The sequence below is a fragment of the Peromyscus californicus genome, unplaced genomic scaffold, assembly GCF_007827085.1.
Source record: "Peromyscus californicus insignis strain IS unplaced genomic scaffold, ASM782708v3 Scaffold_5__1_contigs__length_169319896, whole genome shotgun sequence".
In the NCBI taxonomy this organism is placed as follows: Eukaryota; Metazoa; Chordata; class Mammalia; order Rodentia; family Cricetidae; genus Peromyscus; species Peromyscus californicus.
In genome coordinates, this window is record NW_026294573.1 from 65,898,848 (window position 1) to 65,921,805 (window position 22,958).

At 40.4% G+C, this 22,958-nt stretch overlaps 1 protein-coding gene across 1 annotated transcript in view; it reads right to left on the reverse strand.

Moving 5' to 3' along the window:
• The window catches only part of Sh3gl2 (SH3 domain containing GRB2 like 2, endophilin A1), a 191,210-nt gene that overhangs the window by 26,493 nt on the left and 141,759 nt on the right, over window positions 1-22,958 (reverse strand). Inside the window, exons 2-3 of the mRNA XM_052715776.1 lie at window positions 18,212-18,280; window positions 7,872-7,944 (exon numbers count right to left, since the gene is read on the reverse strand). Of these exons, the coding sequence (XP_052571736.1) occupies window positions 7,872-7,944; window positions 18,212-18,280 (142 nt within the window). The remainder of the gene's footprint in view (window positions 1-7,871; window positions 7,945-18,211; window positions 18,281-22,958) is intronic.

A 22,958-nucleotide genomic window follows, 5' to 3' on the forward strand; every position in this document is an offset into this window, starting at 1 on the left:
GGCCATGGCAGGCTTCTTACTAACTGTTTTTACAGCTTAAATTAATCCATTTCTATAAATCTATACCTTGCCACATAGCTCGTGGCTTACCGGCATCTTCACATGCTGTTTGTCATTGTGGCAGCTGGCAGTGTCTCTCTGACTCAGCCTTTCTCTTCCCAGCTTTATTCTCCTCCTTGTCCCGCCTATACTTCCTTCCTGGCCACTAGCCAATTAGTGTTTTATTTATTGACCAATCAGCAACACATTTGACATACAGACCATCCCACAGCACTTCCCCTTTTCTTTTCTTTTTTTTTTTTTCCCAAAAAGGAAGGTTTTAACCTTAACAAAGTAAAATTACATATAATTTGGGAATTTGGGCGTAGCTTCTCTTACTACTTCCTGCTGGAGGGAGGCGCTGTATCTTATGGGGACACAAAGAAAATTTTAGGATTATGGAATAGTCCATGAGACTGTATTGTCTGAGCCAGTTGCCTTCAAACCAGTCTGAATGTTGGATCATCTGGGCCATGGTGTCATCAGAGACCTTTCAGGGGGTCTTGGCTGGTCAAACCTGATGTATCTTAATCTGGAACAAATCCATAGCCTCTGGCTTTCTGTGGAAACAAAAGCAGAGCCTCCTTTCCAAAGCAACATATCCTTATATTCAAATTTTGAAGTCAAGGTACCTTTAAAATATACATTTTGGCATAACTCAACAGCTTTTACAATCAAATGTTTTTCTGCAGTTAAAAATCCCAAAGACAACACAATCCAGATTCTCTGTGTAATATTCATCTTCACGTGGCTTATTTTTTATATTAACTTTACTGTCTCTTTAAAGACTTTATTTTTTAAAACTATATATTTGTTTCTATAACTGTATATATCACCTTTTTTGTCTCTTTCAAGCCTACGTATCTTTTACACACATTGTAAGCTATTACATCTGAATCTGTCTTATTGTGAATCTATTGCTTTAAACTGCAGCAGCTGTGGCTGCTGGCTCCGCCCACCTCAGCTTCCCAACATGGCCGTGGTACTTTACCGCCAGCTCTGGGAGCTATCATGGGTCTATGCTTTTATCCAAGCAGCATGTAGCCCAGAAACCTCTTTTTTGTTTTTTGTTTTGTACTAGCAAAGTCTAAATCCATCATGCAGCTTAATGTGCCACTTGCAGAGGCCTCATTCCCGCCATACTGCAGGTCGAGCGTGCACACTAGGAACCTGCCAGTAGCTCAAACCGGCAGCTGCTGCTCATTTGAGAGAGACAATTAGGAACTGTTTTTAGCTCCGTTTTAGAATCTTTTTTCTCAGTTTTTAGGTGGAAACTCTTGCCCAACGTTGGGCGCCATTTGTAGATGTAAACAACCTTCTTATTAAATAAGAAACACAGAACCAATGCAAAGAAGAAAGCCAAGAGGTCAGAGCTAAGAGCTAAAACCTTACCCTTCCTCCTTCGGTGGTCCTACCTCTCTGAACCAGAGCTACCCCTGTGTTAAAGTCTTTATATAGAGTTCCTGTTCTGCCTTCTCATTGGTTGTAAACCCAACCACATGACCGCCTCCTCACGGCCTGTCTGTATAGGCCTCCAGGTTTTCCATGATTAGTATTGAGATTAAAGGCATGTGTATCCAGTAATGGTTGTATCCCTGAACACACAGAGACTTACCCAGCTCTGCCTACCAAGTGCTGGGATTACAAGCATACTTACAAGCATCCACTGCCCTGCTTTCCTATGGCTTGCTAATAGCTCTGACCCCCGGGCAACTTTATTTATTAACATACAAATAACATTTTAATACAAATAAAATATCACCATACTGGACAGTATCTTGAGCATATATGAGACCTCAAAGCCCACCTCCCCAGTGACATACTTCCTCCAACAAGGCCATACCTTCTCCAACAAAGTCACACCTCCTAACAGTGCCACTCCCTTTGGGGTCCATTTTATTTCAAACCATCACAATGTGTAAGATTTGTATGTTCTTTGTGAGTGTATGAGTACAGGCACAGGTGTTCTACAGCATATATGTGAAGGGCAGAGGACAACCTTAGGTAGGTGTCAGTTTATGTTTTTCATCTTGTTTGAGATTTAAGACAGCATTTCTCTTACTTACTTCTTCATATACCAGGCAAGGTAGCCCTCCAGTTTCTTGGGATTTCTCTGCCTCTGCTCCCCAATGCCTGATAAGGGCATGCCACAGTTCTAGGAGTATGATACTGCATCTGGACTTATGTATGTTCGGGCAATTCTAAACCAGGTTATCAGGCTTGCATGGCGATTACTTAATCACTGAGCCATCTCACCAGCCCCACAATGTGTTTTTAATACATTTACACTATGAATTGACTGCATTTTATTTTTATATTAGGAAAATCGCTGTAAAAGAAAAAATTATTACAGATACCAATGAAATTCATAAAGTTATTAGAACAGACCCTATAACATGTATTTCATGAGATTAGAAGCTAAACAAAATACATGAATTTTGGACATGTATTTTGGACACACATGACCTTCCAAAGTTAAATCAAGATGAGCTAAATAATTTCAACATATCTAGTAGTGTAACAAACAAGAGAGAAGTAGGAATGAAAAAATATCCAGCTAAAAAAGGTCTAGGCCTAGATGGATACAATGGTGAATTTAACCAGACTTTCAAAGGAAAACTACCACAACGCTTTTCAAATTATTCCATAAGACAGAAAAAGAAGCAACACTATCTATCTATCTATATTTATTTATTTTTTATAAAGTCAATCTTATCCTGATACTTTAACCAGATAAACATACATACATACATACACACACACACACACACACACACACACACACACACACACACACACGGGGTGGGATGGGAGGAATAAATGCAATATTTGAAAACTAATAACGGAATTCAAGAACACACAAAAATATCATTCACTGTCATCAATTCAACATATAAAAAATCAATAAATGTAATAAATTATATAAACAGTCTTAAGGATAGAAATCACAGGATCATCTCAAAAGGCTTTTGACAAGATCCAATATTCCTTCATGATAAAGTTACAAAGAAACTGGGAACAGAGGAGACATATCTGTATACAATAAAGGCAATATATGACAAAACTATAGCCAACGTTATATTACATGGGGAAAAACTCAAAACAGTTCCACTAAAATCAGGAACAAAACACGGCTGTCCACTTTTTCTACACTCATTCGGTATAGTACTGGGAGGTTAGCAAGAGCAGAAAGACAAGAGAAGCAACTGAAAAGAAAGCATACAGGGAAGGAAGAAGAAAAGTATCCATGTTTGTAGATGATGTAAGCCAATACATCATACTCTAAAGACTCCACTAGGAAATGCTTAAAATTGACCAACACTTTCAGCATACTGGCAAGATAAAAAATTAATATTAAAATATCAGTAGCTTCTCCATATAACAATATTAAAGATGCTGAGGAAGAAATTGGGGAAACCATGATTGACAAATGCCATATACACAAAAAATAGAATGACCCTAACCAAAACAGTGAAAGACTTCTCAAACATTAAAACACTGGAAAGAAATTGAAGGAGACACTTGAATATGCAAATATGCCCCATGCTCATATTGGAAGAATCAACATTACAAAAATGGCTATCTTACCAAACACAATCTATATATTCAACATAATCCCCATCAAAATTCTAATGCCATTCCTCACAGAAATAGAAAGAAAAAAATCATTAAAATTCATGTGGAAGCACAGACATCCAAAGTAATCCTAAGAAAAAAACCAGTAAGGCTAGTGGTTTCACTGTACCTCACAGCAAATTATATTACAGAGCCATGGATAGAAAAGAGTGGTGCAAAAGACATAAACAGAATACAATAGAACACTTAGCTATGAACCCCAACAATTACAGCTACTCGAGTTTTCACAAAGACACCAAGAATTCTCACTGGAGAAAAGGCGGCCTCTTTAACAAATGGTGCTGGGAACCTGGGTATCTCCATGTAGAAAAATTATCTAGATCTTATCTTTCACCTCTCCAAAAATCAACCCAAAATAGAAGGAAGACCTTAAGGTAATATTGAAATGCCTGAAACTGCTAGAGGTAAAAACAGGAAAAACATGTCATCATACTGGGATAAGTAAGGTCTCAGATAGGACCTAAATGCTAAGGAAATAAGGCCAACAGCTGATTAAACAGGACCTCATGAAGTTAGGAAACGGTTAGAAAGAGTCTGCCTACAGGATGGGACGCACTCTTCGACAGCTCTACATTTAATAGAGGATTAATGTCCAGATTACAAAGAACTGAAAAATCACACAGCAAGAAAACAAACACTCCAATTGAAAATACAGCTATGGCATTGAAAGGAGCGCTCTCTGAAGAAGTTACAAATGACAAATAAATATTTTTGAAAGTGTTCAAAATCTACATAAAAAGTGTTAGTCATCAGAGAAATGAAAAATAAAACTCCTTTGAGAGTCCATCTCACTCCAGTCAGAACAGCCATTATCATGATAAAACAAATGACCGCACGTGCTGGCCAGAATGTGGGGATTGGGATGGGAGCCCTGTTCATTCCCAGTAGGAGTGTGAACTAGTGCAAATACTATGAAAATAAGGGCAGAGAGTTCTCGAAAACCTGAAAATAGAACCTCCATACCACCCAGCAGTACCACTCCTGAGCATAAAGGCAAAGGACTCCACATCCTACCGTGGACATGCCTGCCTTCCTGTTCACTGTTGCTCTACTCACAATAGCAAGGAAACAGGATAAACAGAGCCATGCTTCAAATAAAAATGTGATGCACAATGAAGTTTACTAAGCTGTGAAACAATGGAATTACGTGATTTATAGGAAAATGGTTAGAACTGTAAAACAAAACAGATTAAGTATGGCAACCCAGGTTCAGAAAGACAAACAGTGCATGTTCTCTCTCATATGTGTATCTTAGCTTTGAACTTTGTATGTATGCTTATGAGGGAGTGAGGTTCTGCACAGGCCAAGAAGCTGGAAATGGACCATGAGAGGGGTGAAAATGAGGCTTTCGCAGAGGCCAGTTAGTAAACTGAGGTAATCTGAAAGTAAAGGAGGAAACAGTAAGGGTAAGAAACACAAGCAGAGATGGGGGCAGGGAGATGTGAGAGGAGGGGGTGGGAGGGTAGAAAGTAAGGATGTATTAAAAAGCCATAAGGCAACTTGCTCCTATGTAAGCTAATTAAAACTATAATTAAAAAAAGAAAAAAGAAAACAAAAAAGTGTGAAAGCAGTGCCCTGTGTTGGTGGATAAAGCTGTTCCCAGAAGCTACAGTTTATTAAAAAATAATCCTAGTGCCAGAGGTCCGATATCTCCCTATGAACTCATATTCGGTCATGGAGGCTATTGATGCACCCCTCAATAATACAAGCGATTGCCACTGCTCTTGGTTGCCCACCTAATCTAGACTGTAAGACCATTTGTTGAGGATACCATACTCTCAGATAGGAGGACCTAGAGAAATGGAGCTGAACTGAGCGGGAAGCTTCCTCCCTGCCAGCTAGTCCTCATATTACCAGAAGGTTCTTTTCAGGCTGCTAGAGGAAAACTGCCAACTGTCTTACTCAGTTGTGGACCCTGCATGCTATATTAGCAACAGCCAAGCAAGATGTGTTTCTTGGTGCAATGGTGGCATGTCTCTTATGTGGGTACCCAACCCCTTCCTGATTAAATTTGAGGCTCAATTCATGGGAGAAAATACATGCCTACTTCCAATTTAGTCCAAAAAGCCCACAATGGGGAGGACACGGGCCTTAGGGCCTAGCCCAAAGCAGTTACTTTGCTAAATGGACATGTGGTCCCTCCAAGTTTTTTCTAAATATTTCATTTCTGCTACCATCAGCTTTGGTCAGAGAAGTTTCTTCTGTAGTAGATAGTAGCTACTGCAGATACTCATAAATGGTAGAGTTTGAGAGAATAAGATATGGAGTTCTCAGCACAAAATGAGACATCTACTCATATCCTCTAATACTTAGGGAACACTGTGGTAGAGAAAATAGAAAGAATATAAGAATTAGAGGAAGAGAGGAGTATTGCATGATGTGGCTCAATTCGCAGGAGGTGTGATTCTCTAAACAAGATTAGGCCTGTGCACATTCCATCATGGATGGGGAGGAACTCATCAGGCCCCACCCCTCCCTGAGGATTCACAGGCAGTTAATGACTTTGGGGCAGGAAGGAGTCATCGTCCATGGTGTGGGCCACTCATAAATTGCCCATGCTGCTGCAAATAACCCTCACCCATGTTTGTAAGCAATTCGAATGACACTCACTGGATCACACACAAAAAGACTCGGAAGTAGGAGAGGGACTGGTTGGAAAGTAGGAAGTACCAGTGTGAGGAGGGAAAAATGAGAGAGGAACTGGCTGAATATGATCAAAATATAATATATGAATAGATGACATGGTCAGAAAATCAAATGAGCTACGTTTAAAGAGGAGACTGCATGTTACTGGTACTGTACCGAAGCTGCAGTAGGACTTAACAAAGACCGTATTTCTCCTCTCGTTCCTGACACGAGGCCCCACAACAGTTAGTTACCAACACAATTCACACATGACTATGAAGGAAGCATGGGGTGCTTTCAGGGTCTTCTCAAAGGTAACAGGAACATTTCTTGCTTCTATAAAGCCATTGCTGTGGTAAAGCATGGTAAGGTGAGCTGTTCTCTTTTCGAGACTTGACCTAGTACAGTTGTTTGAATAAATGTGTGTGTGTCTATGAGATCTTTATATCTCTGTGGAATAGAAACACTAGAAACGACATGAAACTTGGTTTCTTGCTAGTCATTACATGGCTTACAAGTCAGCTTGAAAATTTACCTAGTCTACCAGCAGTTAAACTCATTTCTGTACTCTATCATATTTTTATATTTTTCCCTACCACATCATCTCATCTCTAATATGGCCTAAGGAAAAACAGAGAGAATATATTTCAACATCACTGATTCACTTTTGAAACAGCCACTGAGCTGCCATAGTAAGGAGAGATGGAAAGCCGGCTGCAGCCAGCAGCCAGGCGTGAGGACAGAGTCTGCAGCATCAGCAGCCCAGCACTTGTCTGTTTCCTCCTGCCACGCTCTCGTTACCCTCTGTCACTGAGACCCTGCATCGGAACCCACTGGGACTGAAACAGTTGCCTGGATCTCAAGGACGCCCAGAGAGCTAGCATCGTAAGTGAAATTCCCAAAGAACTAGACTCAAGAGCCACGAGCTTTGCAAGTCCTCATATTTCCCTCAGGTAGCACATTCAGCCTTGCTTCAAGTTGTAGCTGGGGTCAGGACCTGAAGCCTGCACAATGTCAGAAGGCCTGTGATGGAGGCCGGTGTGCTCTGCTCTACCTAGGACCAACAGAGACAGCAGCAGCCATGCCTGGTTCTCTCTTCTAGGGACACTCCGTTATCTCTACAACAATTCCTGTCTCAGATCTAGTGCAAGAGGTTCTCGGGAACTAATGATGGCCTGTGATGTGCCTGGAGAAGAGGGGAAGGTGCAGCCCTCCATTCTGTATGAGCATAAACCATCTGTACTTCACAAAAATACCTGGCTTCCCCCTTTATCTTTTGGAAGTCATCACAACCCATCTCATGTTCATTTTCTTACCATTTCTTGAAAAATTAAAGATTAGCTGAAAAGACCGTGTAGCTACTCTGACATGATGTGTCTGTCACCCAAGCTGCATATACTCACTGTTAAAGATGCCACAGTTGGATAAAATACCACATGATCTTGCAGACATTTCAACGTGAGCTTTAAAATAGCCCCTCCCTCACAGGAAGGAGAAACCTACCAAATCTAACTTGCCAATCAGTGAGAGGCTAACCTGAGGGAACTCCAACTATACAAGACAACACTTACCTGGGTTGGGTTGAAGGTATTCAATCGTTTTAGTCATTATTTCCATCACAGCCCTGCTGGTGACATCCACTTTCTGAAATAGAAATATAAATATGATAAATGGCACCATCATTTGCTTTAGAGCCCAGAGTTTTCTGAAGCTCACACAGGACCCCAGTGGGGCAAGCACGCAGTGACAAGTCCTGCAGGAGCAGGTGAGACACTGTGAGGAGCAGCTAGAGACGAGGATGACTTCCTGTTGAGCACTGTCTGTTAAAAAGCCTATCCACCCAAGAAGGAAACTGGTATTTTCCCAAAATTTTCTTCAAAGTATACTTCCTTCCCTTTCAGCAAAACTAATACAGAGTTTGTCAGTAACATTTTGCCTTCAAGATTTTACTAGACGCCATAAATGGGCCAGACTTGGCAACTGGTTTCTCGTCCATAACAAATATTGCTGGGACACTCAGGGGGCTCAAGCGATAGAGTGGATTAGCCAGCCTGGAGATCTGAGTTTAATGCCTGGAATCCGCGTAAAAGTAGGAGAGAAGTAACTCCACAAGCTGTCTTCTAACCTCCATACCCATACTGTGGCATATACACTCCCACATATGTATCGTGCACATGGTGGGGGGACAATAAAGAAAATAACAACAACAATAATAATAATTTAAAAAGAGTATGTCTTGAATTCTGCTTATACTGTCTATGTACATTCTGGCCTCATTTTCAGAATATAAATGTCCTCAGTAAATACCTCTAGTTGGTCCCGAACATTTAGCTAGTTATAAATACCAAATTCTGACACTAAAAATCCTGGCTCAGACCACTGGGAATGGTCAGCATTTCCCCCAGCAGTCCACCCCTACCCTCTCCACACAGCCAGGTTAGGGAAACATCATAAGATACAGCTTCTTACTTTTCTTATTAGACTGTGAAGGGCATTGGTGCACAGCACAGATGACTAACAGGAATAAAACAATTCCCCTGCCATTGATAATATTTTGTTTTGTCACTTTTTATAGGACCGCAAGGGATCCTGATAACGAATCTCCACACTAACTGTATTTGGTGAAACCTGCTTTGTATAGAGTAAACCTCCTTCTCTTCTATATTATAGCTATTAAAATACCTTCTCTTGTTTGGTTTTTCAATATTTAATAACTTCTTATCCCACCAAAGTCATAATACAGCATGCAGTTGTGATTATGAGGATGAGAAAAACACATGATTTTCCCTGTGACTCTGGAATGGTAATGGTGTAAAATAACTTTTACAAGTACTCTCTTTTGGAGGCATGAGCCTGCTGGGGAACCCTGAACCACTATCCTTTTGACTGACTCCAAATTTTAAGACTCCTAAGGCTTGGATGATTAGTGCTAAGGGAGTGCCAGCTCCCTGGAGTGGAGCACTACCAAAGGAGGACCTGGCAGTTTTATCCAAATGCCAGACACCCTTCTGGACTCAAGTCACAGAACGCTTGAGAGCAGTGGAGAGAGTTCAAGGTTGTATATACTGCACAAACACAGTGAAAGGTCGGAGAACCTGAGAGGACAAACACAGATCTTCTGTTGACTCTAAGACAGACTGGGAGTGAGGAATTAGATGCCAAATGTATCAGGTGTCCTCTGGGGCCAGGGCAGAAGAAGTGGAGTCCAAAGGTCAAGGTTTCTAAGAAAAAAAGCATGGGAAGACTTGAGACTTGAACCACCCAATGTCCATCTGGTACTGTGGCGTCATCTTCTGCTAGGAGGCTGACATGGTTGTAACTTTCCCCATCTCTTTCTCAATAATCAAAGAGATTTAAGCATCGTTACATGAAGGAGAAAACAGATACAGGGGGAATCAGAAGCTTGCTCCAGGCTGCTCTTTTTCCCTGAAAATGAAAGGTTGACGCAAGAAGACATGAAGTGCTATTTCTCCCCAATTCCAGAAGACGACACAGCAGGCCTGGAAGGGACTTTGTGCCATCCCTAATTGGGGTTAGGGACCTGAGAGAGCAACCCAACAGGATCAGGAACAAAGAACTGCCACCCCATCCTCTGGTTAGTTATGAAAGTCCTCAACACTTTAGATGTCGATGGGACTTTCATCTATAGTAAATATCTGGACCTGGCCCCGCAGAGGTGACACTATCATATTGACTTGCTAGGCCCCTTATACCCAACTCTTCTGTCTTCTCAACAGAAGCTGCAGCAACAGTGCCTGCTGTACACTGTCCATAGGTGGGTTAGCAAGGAAGTCATGGGAAGCCATTCATAGGCTCATAGGGATCAAACCAGTAGTCCCAGATCGCCAGAGACCTTAGAGATAAAAATATTAAGAGTACTGTGTTTGGTCCCCAGAGTAGAATTCTACATTAAAACGGAATGGAGACATATATCTATATATAGATATATATATATATATCGGTGTTCCAAATAGTCTGACCAAAGTCTCCTAAGAAGTTGACAACACAGATTTTTCAGACTCCATGCTCACTAATGTAGACGCCTTCAGTACTTCTGTTATCAATACAAAACAAGCTCCATTAAACTATTTGATAGGAGCATAATATAATCTTCACTTGAAATTCATTTTAATTTTATAAACTTTATTATAAAAATTGGCATAAACACATCACACACCAAAATTAACAAGACACAAGTCTATACAACTCCATGAACTTCTATCCAGTTAGAACAGGCATTTGGAACAGAAGCTGTGTACATTCACATTAAACTTTACACTTTCAGTACAGAATTTATTTTAGGCACTTATCATTTTTTGAAAAGAATTTTATCCAATATGGTTATTTCTATGGTTTCTTTTCAGGATACAAGAACAACATGGAATAACCTTTAGCAAATTCTTTTACTGACCCTTTACTTTTTATTGGATTCTGCTGGGCTACCACCTGATAGAGGTAATGGACACAAGACCAAGAACTCAGTAGTACAGTAGCCCAATCCCTGACCTTTAAAACGTACAACTTAAAGATGCAGAGTAGGAAAATGAACTTCCCAAGCTCACATAACCAATGACATGATAATGAAAGAAAAGTCCTTCCCCGGGGCCACAGATGGAGGTTTCTAAGAAAGAGAACTGGAAGTGAATTGTCTAGTGACTACTCACTGTTCTAAAGACATCTTCCAGGAAAAGGGTGACTAATTTCTACCTTCTATCCCTCATCCTCAGGATTCTGGTTAAACTGATTGTATCAGACACAGACAAATCAACAGCAAAAGTGATGACAATTCTTACTACATCCTGTCAGGCTCCTGCTGGGAAAGCCTTCATACACCTCAATGGGCACTGTCCAGCCATATAATCTCTTAATACTAAATCTGGTAGCATAGGCACAAAGATTTATCATTTATTAAAACTAACGAGAGCTTAATTCCATGGAAGAACAGCACAATTTAACTTTGAGCTTATGATGTATACCTGTTTGTTTTTACATTGTTCAAATCTCCTAATCTGAAAATGACTTTTGGTGGATTCTTAATTACGGTATCTTCTATTTGGGGGAGCTCCCAAGGCTCCATTTTCAGTTAATCTTGCTTTGATTGGGAAAGTACAGTATATAGCTTTGGATATGAAGCATCTCCCCAGAATGTTCATATACTGAAGACTTGGTTCCCTAGCAAGTGGAGCCGCTCAGTGCAAGGGAACTGAGTCATGAGGACTCTGCTATGACTGATGGATTAATTCACTGATGGGTTCAAAACTGACTGTTGAGAGTTGGAAAGTGGGGCCTGCTTTGAGAAACAGAATTGCTAAAGGTATGCCTTTGACAGTTGTATTTGTCCCTGGCCTCTCCATTTCTTATCTCTGCATCTGAACCATCATGATTGAACAGCCACCTTAAGCCACATGCTGCTGTTGTCATAATGTTCTGCATCACTTTAAGCCCAAAGCAATGAGCCAGCTAACCTTGGCATGAAACTTCAGAAAAACTGAGAATCAAAAAAATTAACTTGTTGCTCTCAAGTATTGAATTTTGTTGTTGTTTCTAGCACTGGGGAAGGTTGTTAACAGGAAATGAACTGTGAATGTATACAACATGGACTCCCATTTAAGGACTGTAAACCCTTGTGTAATACATGGCTTTCTTTTTAAGCCAGAATCATAGGCATGTATCCTTCACAGATTCTGATCTGTTTACTTCTATCTTCTTAATGCCAAGGTTTCAGCAACTCCCAATACTTTAGATTCTTTTTCCATTAACCAGTCTTGAAATGCATAACTGAGTCCAGGGAAAGAACCAAATGAAGAAATGGCTCTCTTGGGACAGGGAGATGGCTTAGTGGGTAAAGTCTTTGGCACATAAGCCTGAAAGCCTGAGTGTGGATCTCCACAACCCACCAGATACAGTAGCACAAGCTTTTTGATCCCCATTTGCCCTACTGGCAGATGGAAGTTAAGACAGGGAATTCACAGACCAGCTAGTCTGGCACACAGCTGTAAGTAGAGACACTGTCTCAAACAATGTGGAACCTGAGGCCAGACACTGGAGCTCGTCCCTTGAACCCGACATGTATACTGTGGCTTTGGAATGCCTGCTCCTATACTCCACAAACAGAGGAAACAGCATTTTCAAGTTAAATAAGGGGTGGCCAAACGATGGCCAATGGTCAAAACTATGTCAGCAAGCCACCAGGGAGGGTGAGCTTCAAAGATATCCTTCTGTGTGGCCTGAGAGTTAACAACCTGTCTCCAAACTGCCTTGCTTTAAAGCAGATATCATATGTATTCAGAAAGTCTAATAATTTGAAAAATGAGGAAGGAATTAGGCTCTAATTACTGATGAATCCATTCTAATTTTGCGAATCTTCTTAAGTATCCCTTCCCTGTGTATAGGTTTGGAAATATACCCTAAACATACCTTCATACCTTAAAGGATTAAAAAAGAAATTCATATTTCTATTTTATTGTACATCATATTCATAAAAATGTCTAATTTCAGTTTCCTCTAAATTTTGTTTCATTTCTTTTAACATAGCTATACTTACTCATTGACACAGGCATTGCCAATGGATCCTTTTTGTGCTTCAATAGCCCTAGAGAGGACTTACAAGACAGAGGGCAAAGACCTGCAGCCCAAAAAGTTTCAGAGACGTACCAAGAGAATGTGCTGATCCCTGAGCTAAGGTGCGAGCTTGGAGCATGTCATGCTTAATCTATGAATGAGGCTCTTATTTCCAGTCTTGGAATATCAGATATCAGAACACTAAAAGACAGTGAATTGACATAATGGGATTATTGTTTCATATACAGATGTATGAATATATAATAACATTCTCCCCCTGTAGAAAATAAATCAGTATTTTCTGAACTTAAAAAACATGGAAACTATGGAATCTTTTACAGAGCAATGGAAGTATGAAAGACATTATTTCACATTGTCAGATGCCAGAAGCAGAACACATTCATTATATGTGGCACAGGTAGTCTATGGGTTTGGCAATCAATAATAATGACATGAATTAAAGGCCCACTTCAATAAGGAAAAATTCCCAGTGGTTATGTCAAAGAACTTAAAATGCCATGTAAAACACCAACATATTTTCAAGTTTTTAATTTTATTATTAAGTTGTTCTAGTTTATTATAGTTAAGAATATACACACTCTCACTTGGAGCACTGAAAGAGAACAGCTAAATAAGTAAGTCACAGGGACATGATGAAAGCAGCATCCTGGAAAAGCCTGTCTGGCAGCAAGACAGGCTGATCCCAGAGTGGTACTTTTACTAGCTCCCTACTGACTCGGGGAGAATTAACAGCCATCTCCGAACTGCCTGCTTTAAAGCAGAAACCATATATTCAGAAAGGCTGACAGATAACATTTTAAAAATGAAGGATGGTTTAGGCTCTGGTTACTCTAATATATTAATTTTAATTTTGTTAATCTTCGTAGGCGTTACCCCATACCGAGTATACTTTGACATACATTCCACACACGTAACTGAGGAAGCCTGTCTCCAAAGAAGTTCAGGCAGAGCTGAAGGACATCTTTGAAGCTCATCTTGTTTGTGACTCAAGCCCTTCATCTAGCTTACACCAGCAAGTGAATGTCTTAGGCCAGTGACCCATGTCTCCTTCACTACTATTCCGTGAAGGAGACCCCCAGTATCATGGTGAACCCCAAGTCTACTCAGAGAAGGTATTCTGAGTATACTGGCTGCAATGCTGCTCCTCTCTTCTCTCCCATTTGAGACATATCACTGGTATCCAACAGCGGTATCCAAATTACTTGCTACAAAACTCAAGCAATGACTAGCATACCTCCCCTGATAGCTGGGAACTGTAGGCTTAGCCTGTGTTTCAACGTGAGCAGGTAGGGAATTTGATGATTTCTATGGCTTTTACAAAAACAGCTTTGGTAAACAGAGGTTCTCTCTTAAAGTGAGCCAGGTGGTTTCTGCTCATGAATCCTAGTTCTCTCACTAGGGATGGATGAGACTAAACATCTCTTCCTGTAGTAACTAAAGTATGGGGTAATGACCATGGACACCATCTACCAGCATTCTCCACATTGGACTTGGCCAATAATCCTCACCCTCTCACACTCAAGTGGATGGCAGCTTTTCTTTTCTCTCCCAAGATCTTGTCTTTCTTAAAACTTGAGGCTTCGCTTCAGGAACTGTATTTTTATTTAAAGGGTTTATTTTCATGTTTCTAGCCCCAGAGCCTTTTGTGATTTAAACAAAGAATTTCCCAAGATGCTTTTTAGGCTACAGAAAAACTCTATGCCCATTGACTGGGAGTCTTTCATGGTACTCATACTAAGTACAAGAGAAGAATTGAAGATTCAGCTCAGTAGTCTGTCTTCTAGAAGTTTCTGTTGCTCTATGAAACCTGTGTTTGGAGTTTCTCTGGTGTCTTTTGTGGAAATCTTTCCAGGACACTAAGTACTATGTCTTATTTGGTATCTATTTATACTCCCCTTTTTTTCCCACCCAAATTGAAAGCTCCTTGAGAGATTGGGCCTGATGTACCTCCATGTTTCTAGTTCCCAGCACAATGTCTGGCACATGGAGGTATTTACATATTCTCTAAGTGAATTAATGACTAAAACTACATACCAACTCATTGAAACCTTCCCCCATTCTGTATAACCATAGCAACTGATAGAAATTTGAGAAGGAATCAGAAGTTCCTCAAATTCTAGATTTTTTTTTTTTCGAGACAGGGTTTCTCTGTGTAGCTTTGCACCTTTGCTGGATCTCGCTCTGTAGACCAGGCTGGCCTTGAACTCACAAAGATCCACCTGGGTCTGCCTCCCGAGTGCTGGGATTAAAGGTGTGCACCACCACCGCCTGGCAAATTCTAGAACTTCTATTAACAGCCATCAACAACAAAAAGCTGCAACTTTATAAAGAAGAAATTTTCCAAATGTCTGGATCGCAGAAAGGAATTCAGCCTATATTTAATGAAACTGGTAAGTAAGGAAAACATGTACCGTTAAAATGAAATCCAACGCCACGCAAGGTACTTAAGAGAAAGAGAGCCATGACTAAGGGCAAAGCTCCCGTGGAGAAAACACCACCAGAGGCCTCCAACATCAGCTAGGGAAGAGGAGGCTGACGGGCGAGCGAGCCAGGCTGGGGTGGCACTGCATCGTGTTGGCAGAGCAGAGTAGGCTGAGATTAGAGAGAACTTCTAGGAACAGCCACATCTCTCTCGGGAGTGCTGCTTGCTGCAGACCTCTATTTATTTCATATTGTTGACTAATTGCACCTCTGAGAGTCCATCTAAATAAAGCTTTCTGGATCCACCTCAAACATGTGCTGAACAGAAACCCAACCATGAAAGGTTAGATGCTGATTCTTTGGTGGGCTTGGAAATACTGAGCTAAAAGATTTTTGTGAGTAGCTAACTTGTTAAGATTTGAAGTCCCCCGCAAGTGCTCTTCAATGACTGTAGAAATAGTTTACCTCCCAATACACCCAGCACAAGCTAAGTACAAACTGTAGGACAATCACGGATAAAACACAAGATGTGCACAATAAAATTAAATAAAACAGTTTCTACACTGTACAGAAATCCAAATATCTGAATTTACTTAGAGAAAAACCCAAATGCGGGAACACGGGTAGGTTCTTCAATCACAAGTTTGCTTTATTACAGGGGAATCTAGGTTTGAAACAAACACTCCAGAGACTTTTGATGAAATAAGGAACATAAATCTTACACTTCATCTTCAGAATCTGAGGGTAGTCTGTGGATATTTGCCTAAAGTAAAATGCTTGGCAAGACGCTCTCATTTTAATTAGTTTGTAAGACTGGCATGGATTTCGTAGCAAAATAAGTCTCCAAAGGTCTAATTAGTTGCTCAGTGATTAAACTCCATTCTCCAAATTCCCTTTGCTTTTTAGTTTTATTTAAGACACAAAGAGCTGGCTTGTCTTAGCTTTACAGTCAGCCCCCTCATTTAGCAGCTTTAGTCAGGGCAGATGCGCAATGTAGGACTCACTCCTGACACCTGTACATTTCAAATCCCTAACTACTTGCCCAAGCTTCTGTAAGGCTGTGGTAGTTAGCCCTGAGGCATACTGAAGTGCTCTCAGGAGGAGTGAAGGGAGAGAGAGGCAAAGAAGGGCAGAGCAAGTACCCAGAGGCTGGTGCAAATGAGCACATCTGTGGGTTTCTCAGGACAAAACAAAGCTGTCATCCTGAGCATGTATGTCTGTCTAGAGACATGGATGTTGGTAAGGGATGGGTAGGCTGCTCTGTCTACCACCATGAAAGTCGGTGTTTATCAGCTTTGGTTGAAGATCAAGAGGAGATGGGAAATAAGTACAGACTTTGACTTCAGTTGGGGAAAGTAGCAGCCAGGTACTGGGCAGGAGAGGTCAAGTTCTCAGGCTTTTGGACAAGACTCAGAACACTGGTGTAGGACATCAACAATGGGCAGTCATTAGCAGAGCCAAGGTTAGGAACTGAGGCAGAGGGGCTGGCCAGGCCAAAGCTGGCCAGTTGCACTTGACAAGAGCCGGGCATTTGGGTCTCATCTTTGCAGAAGCTGCACTGTTCTCCCCTGTTTGCTTCTGTGTTCCTTCCCTTACTTGAAACACACTAGGTTCTCAACGCTTGTTCAGTCTCCACGATTCCACCAGAAGGTCACCAACGTCTCCCGCTCCCAGCTCAGTTAGCCGGGTACAGCATCATTACCTCTCTCCTCTGTCCTCCCCTCTAGACTGTGAACACCACACACTCCGGAATCTTATCTTTATCCTATGTCACAGATGCCTGAAGTGAGTCATTTTTAGTTTATCCATGAACCCATTTGGAGGAAAATTGAAAAGATAGGAAGCACTAAGGAACAGTCTGTTTTACTCATCAGAAATGTAGCAACACAGCCTACTGGAAATGACATAGACTACTAAAAAATATTAGGCCCATGAAAATCTTCTTAGAGACTCAAACTAGAATATAAAGAAAAAATATTTAGTTATAATAGTGTAAAATATTAATAATGTACAATTATAACTAATGTATTAATGTAATTATCATTTATAATATAATAATACTCTGTGTATCATGGCTTAGCACATCCTCTTTAAGCACAAGGACAACCCTTTAATACCTACCCACAGTATTCTTTGTACATTTCAACAATCACTCATCCTCTTAGGTCTAAACATCTCTTGACATGAACAACCTCAAAGTGAAAGAAAAAATACATCTAATATCTCAGGAGAAAAAGAGACTAATTCACAAACTCTAAACTCACTTGATGAGAACCTAGAATGTTTCAGACAGAATGCTAAATGATTTACTTATCTTTTTAGTCAATAATAAACATTCTTAAGTGAGCATTAGTATTCTCATGTATTACTGCCATATGAAAAATAGAAATTCCAAGAAAAACCTGGACTTTTATAATAAGTGGTGGAAGCAGAGTTTAGGCCAGGTCAACTGGACTCCCAAACTCCTCTCTCCCCACTCTTCTGACCTGCCTCTGGCAGGAACCATCCTCATAGGAATTCCACTGGAGTCAGAGAGAGACTCAAAGTCCCTTCTGAGCTTTGAGACATCATTCACCATTTCCCCCCTTTCCTTTCCACCTCACCCACATTCCCCCACAGCTCTACATCCACCACCCTGGTTAGGAAAAGTGATGAGAAACTTCTCAGGAAAAGTACCACACCGTTCCTCTTCACAGTGGCCCTGTTCTCTGGATGGATATGCGGGAGACAGGCTGCTTCCCAGTTTCTAGTTCAAAACAGGCAGTGAAAGGAGCATATATATATATATATATTTTTTTTTAAGAAACAGAAACAGAACATTTGGAGACTCTAGTACAGAACAGCTTCACATCCCCCTCTTCCAGGGGACAACTTCATGCCAAGGGAAGGCTAAGAAGTGAAGACTCACCCGTTCCATCTCTTTGAAGTCATCGTCTAGCTTGGTGCCTTCAGCTCCTCCAACCTTCTCGCTCACTTTCTGCAGAAGAAAACGACAGAGGGGATCATTAGAAATAGTTTCGTTCCTTCACAAAAGGGTGTGACAAATTCCAAGCACTTTGAGAAACAGCGCCTAACACAACCTTGGAACCCTTCTCTGACTGTGGTAGGCAGTTCCATTTCCCTAGCAGCAAAGTATTAGCTTAGAGTGGCTAGGCAACATCTTACAGGTCATGCAGCTGGTGGGTACTGGAGCAGAAATCCAAACCTGCGTCTTCTGATTTCAACCCCAGTGCTCCTTCTATCTTACAAATCATTTCACAACTACCTAATTGCTAACATTTTCCTCTGTAAACCCTAAGGAACAGCAGCATCACACCGTAATCATTTTCCTCTGATAATGGATCTGAAATGCTCCTAGGTAGAAAATTGCTACTTGTTTAACCTGGTCCTCAATGGGCTATTGAACAAATAATCACAAGCATCCATTTAACTATTAAGAAGAAATGAGCCCAGACGATTCCAGATAAAAGGACTTGCTTTCTACTCCCCCTGTTTATATCCTCACAAGCAGGTGATGAGCCTTATCAAACAATGTTGAGGGATTTCCTTTCTACTCAATCATTTTCCAGTACTATACATCTTATATTTATCAATTAACAATCATTTTCCAGTACTATACATCTTATATTTATCAATTAACATGTGCAAATTATCATAGTTCACATAAAAATTCATGTTAATAAAAATGGATATACTAGTCTTTTCTGAAATAATGATTACAATTAAGGACAATAAAAATGTATGACAAGAGCACAGAAAAAAATGATTTCATCAAAGACAGGATCACAGAATTTTTTTCCAATACCCTAACTGTAAAGATGGATAAATGTTTTTCCCAAGACATCACTGTATTTTATGAAGTCCACACACACACAGATAATGAAGCATGAATTCTAACTTCCTTCAAGAGTTTTTTGGCTGAAAGTGGTTTTTCTGTTTTTGTTTTTGTTTTTGTTTTAGTTTTTCAAGACAGAGTTTCTCTGTGTAGTTTTGGTGCCTGTCCTGGATCTCACTCTGTAGACCATGCTGGCCTTGAAGCCACAGAGATCTGCCTGGCTCTGCCACCCAAGTGCTGGGATTAAAGGCGTGCACCACCTTGGCTGAGAGCGTTTACCGAGGTTCCCACTGTGGTCTGCCTGTAGCAATTTTTACAAGCAATGTGGGTCTTCTCAGTGAGCTTGGCTCACGTTTCTTGAAGGGGCTTCTGGAGCCCTAGCTCCAACTCCTGGACCTAAAAGTACTTCAGTCTCTTGCTGGTCCTTGAGGTGCATTTCTTACCCTTTCTTTCTCTCTGCCTTTCTCAGTGTTCTGGAAAACATCCAGAAGAGACTACCATTACTACAGGTGAGATGCCGCTGTTTACTGCACCAGCAGCAACAGACGTAACACAGAGTGGGATAGAACATGCACAGATGAGGTACACGGAGGTGTCATGAAAATTATGCGGTATAATAGGAACCCACATCTATACCTACAATTTATGCAACAGACTCTACTCCCCGGTGAAGTGCACATCTGCCCCTAGCACTCTTGTTTCTCACAGCAGTTTATTTAACTTTCAGTCCACACTTTGAGAAGCCAAAATCCTCTTTGATGCAATCATAGCTAGATCAGGGTCAATGCTTGGAACAGAAAGATTAATGAAAATACCAATAAATTTGTGTCACTGTCACTTTGGCTCAGTGACAGTAATTTAGCTCCTACTTCAGCTCTTCTTCTGTCTTATGCTCAAAATACATAGCTGACCACTATTTTGGGGCAAGCAAACTCTAATCTGCTTTAAGACCTAAACAATAAAGAAATATTTGTTGTTGGACAACTATAAATTGCCATCTCCATTCTACACAACTGTCTCCAGTGTTAGAAAAAAATCACCATGTCTAAAGTCTCATGTTGTCAGGGGATCATTACAGTTAGACCCCCTCATGTGACCTGTAACTGAGGTCACAGGTCCTCATTTGCTTGCAAAATGGACACCAAAAGCATGTAGCTAAGAAATGCCTCCACGTGTATTAAATGAGAGAATTCTGATACTGAGGAGATAATCCAGTTTTAATCAACTCTTTAAAAAATACATGGTCTTCATGCAAATCACAAGAATTCGCATCACACTTTCAACAACATATTGTGTAACTCAGAACTATTTTTATTTCCCTTCTTTCTGTATCTACCAATCACTAAGTATCACAGTAGCTGACTCGAGATATCAAATGGGACACTGGAGTCATACTAGTGATTAGTAACTAATCCATACTGACTGCACCCCTAGTCTAGTGGCTTCAGGTATTTTATTTACAAAGCATGCCCAAGAGTGGGTGGAGAAGAAAGGAAACACAACTAAACCAGAGCAAAAAAAATTATGTTTTTCTACCAAATCTGACATTTAAGCTTCTTTGAAATGGTTTACCACATAGAGAGGATGAAGCTAGCATGTTCATACTGATGAAGTACTAACTGCCTAGTTGATATATAACTTCCTTATCAAGTTATATTCCTGAGAGGGAAGTAGAACTCAAAATAACTTCCACTTATTCGCTTTGATATTTTTCCAGGTCACAAAGGATACACACACACACACACACACACACACACACACACACACACACACAGAGGTAAATATCGGGCTACTTAAATAACAATTGACTCTGTAGGAGTGTAGCAAATATATCCTTTTGTTTGAAGAAGTGCTACTAAATCTTAACATCTCACAAATAAGACTCAAGGTAAGAGAAATGGATCTCTTGAGCCTACATGGTCAATGATGAAGGCTAATTTGGAGAGCTTATGCTTTTAGTTGTCTCTGTCACTACACTTCCCTTACGCACTGTGTTCCAATCCAACTAGTAATCTTTTAAATTAAAAAAAAAAATTCAAACCAATTACTGTACCCTCCTCTCTCATACTCTCGACCATATTCCCTAAGAAAAACTGGGTAAAGATTTGCCAAAATGAACAGCAATGTGAATTCTGCAGTGAATATGAGAGAGGCAAAGAGGATTGATCACTCTTGGTAGTCTTTCTGGAAGTACAGCTTTTCAATAACAACAATCAGGTATAGTTTACATCTCATTCTTAATTCTGACTTGACAGTCTCAAGCTCTTGTCTGTCTGCTAAATATGTATAAAGTAAAGGAGAATCAGCAACAAGAGACATCTTCAATAAATAACTACTGTCCCTGGTCCAAAGGATGCTGACCTGCTTTGCAGCAATGACTCATCAGCCCTCCAGCCATCTGTCACCTCCAGGCTCCATCCTCTTTATGCAGCTCTGATCCTGGCCAGCACTATACTTCATTTACCAAACATGTAAGAGCCAGCTATCTATCCCCATCAAAAATCACATCGGTCGACAGACTCTTAGACCTCTTATTTAGGTCCTAACTTCTCTCTTTACTTCCGTTTTTGCTCAACTTTATCTCCCTGCGTTGCAGAATATTTGATCACACTGTGAACCTCGAGATTGTGTTATTTACTGGAAAAACCTGTTTCTAGTTGTGATGTGGCTCAGCCCTAGCACACATCTTTAATCCAAGAGTTTTCTACTTGAGTATTGTAAACAGGATTAAATAAAGTCAAACATAGGTTAAAAGGCAGACCAAGCAACCAGTTGAGAGGAAGTAACCATAGAGAGTAAGATGGAGTCAGTAGGATGGATAGAGAGATGCACAGGAAGTAGGAGGGAGGGATATTCAGTTTGAGGAGTTTTGTTTGAGACAGTGTAGGAGAAAGTTTACTTTCTGGAATGTTAGCAGAAAAGGAAGGTCAGCTGGGTGCTTTCTCTGCCTCTCTGAGCTAGCAGGCTTTCACCCTAGCATCTGGCTCCTAAGTCTTTATTGGTAAAACTGAACAATTGAGATTTAGGCAAAAACAACATTCCACTGACTATCATACAAAGCCAAGTTCCTTTCCATATACCAGACATGCTGTGTTTATTTCTTCTCCTTTATAACTCTACCTATTCCCTTTTCTGCTCTTCAAATCCTATATATTGTTTAAGAAGTCCACTTACACACCTAACTTCTCCATCATCACTTACTGTTAACCTAGCAGGAAGTTTTCAGACTTCTTTGGAACTCTTAATGAGACTCATCAGAGTACCTGGAACTATTTCACCAGCAAAATTGCAAAGGACTTTTGCCCTGCTGAACTCTATTGCAGAAATGGAGAACTCAGATTGCATGTGTTTTACTTAAAAAATGTCTGACACTTCAGTAACAAACATAATGATGAGAGACAAGGGAAAGATTACCCTAATGAGAATTACTAATGGAAAACACATGTGCATTAGCATTGGCTTTGAACCTCTATGAGTTGGAGAGATATATTTTGTCTCTGTAAGGAAAATATTTTAAAAATCAGAAAATTCAAACAACTACTATGTATGTATATATAGTAATTTTTGTTGAATATAGGTTGTATTTATTTTATATTTTTAATTAAAATAGAATTACATCACTCTTCACTTCTCTTTCCTTCTCCAATCACTTGAGACATAGATTTCTCAAACTATCCAAGAGACGTAAATTTCAGTACTTACAAAGTGACCTCTCGGTTGTAAGAGGGGCAAATGCATAGCATGTCTGCCTCAGTTTCTTCACCTGAGAAGTGGGACCAACATCACTCAGTGCTAGATCACTTTACAATTAAACCAGATT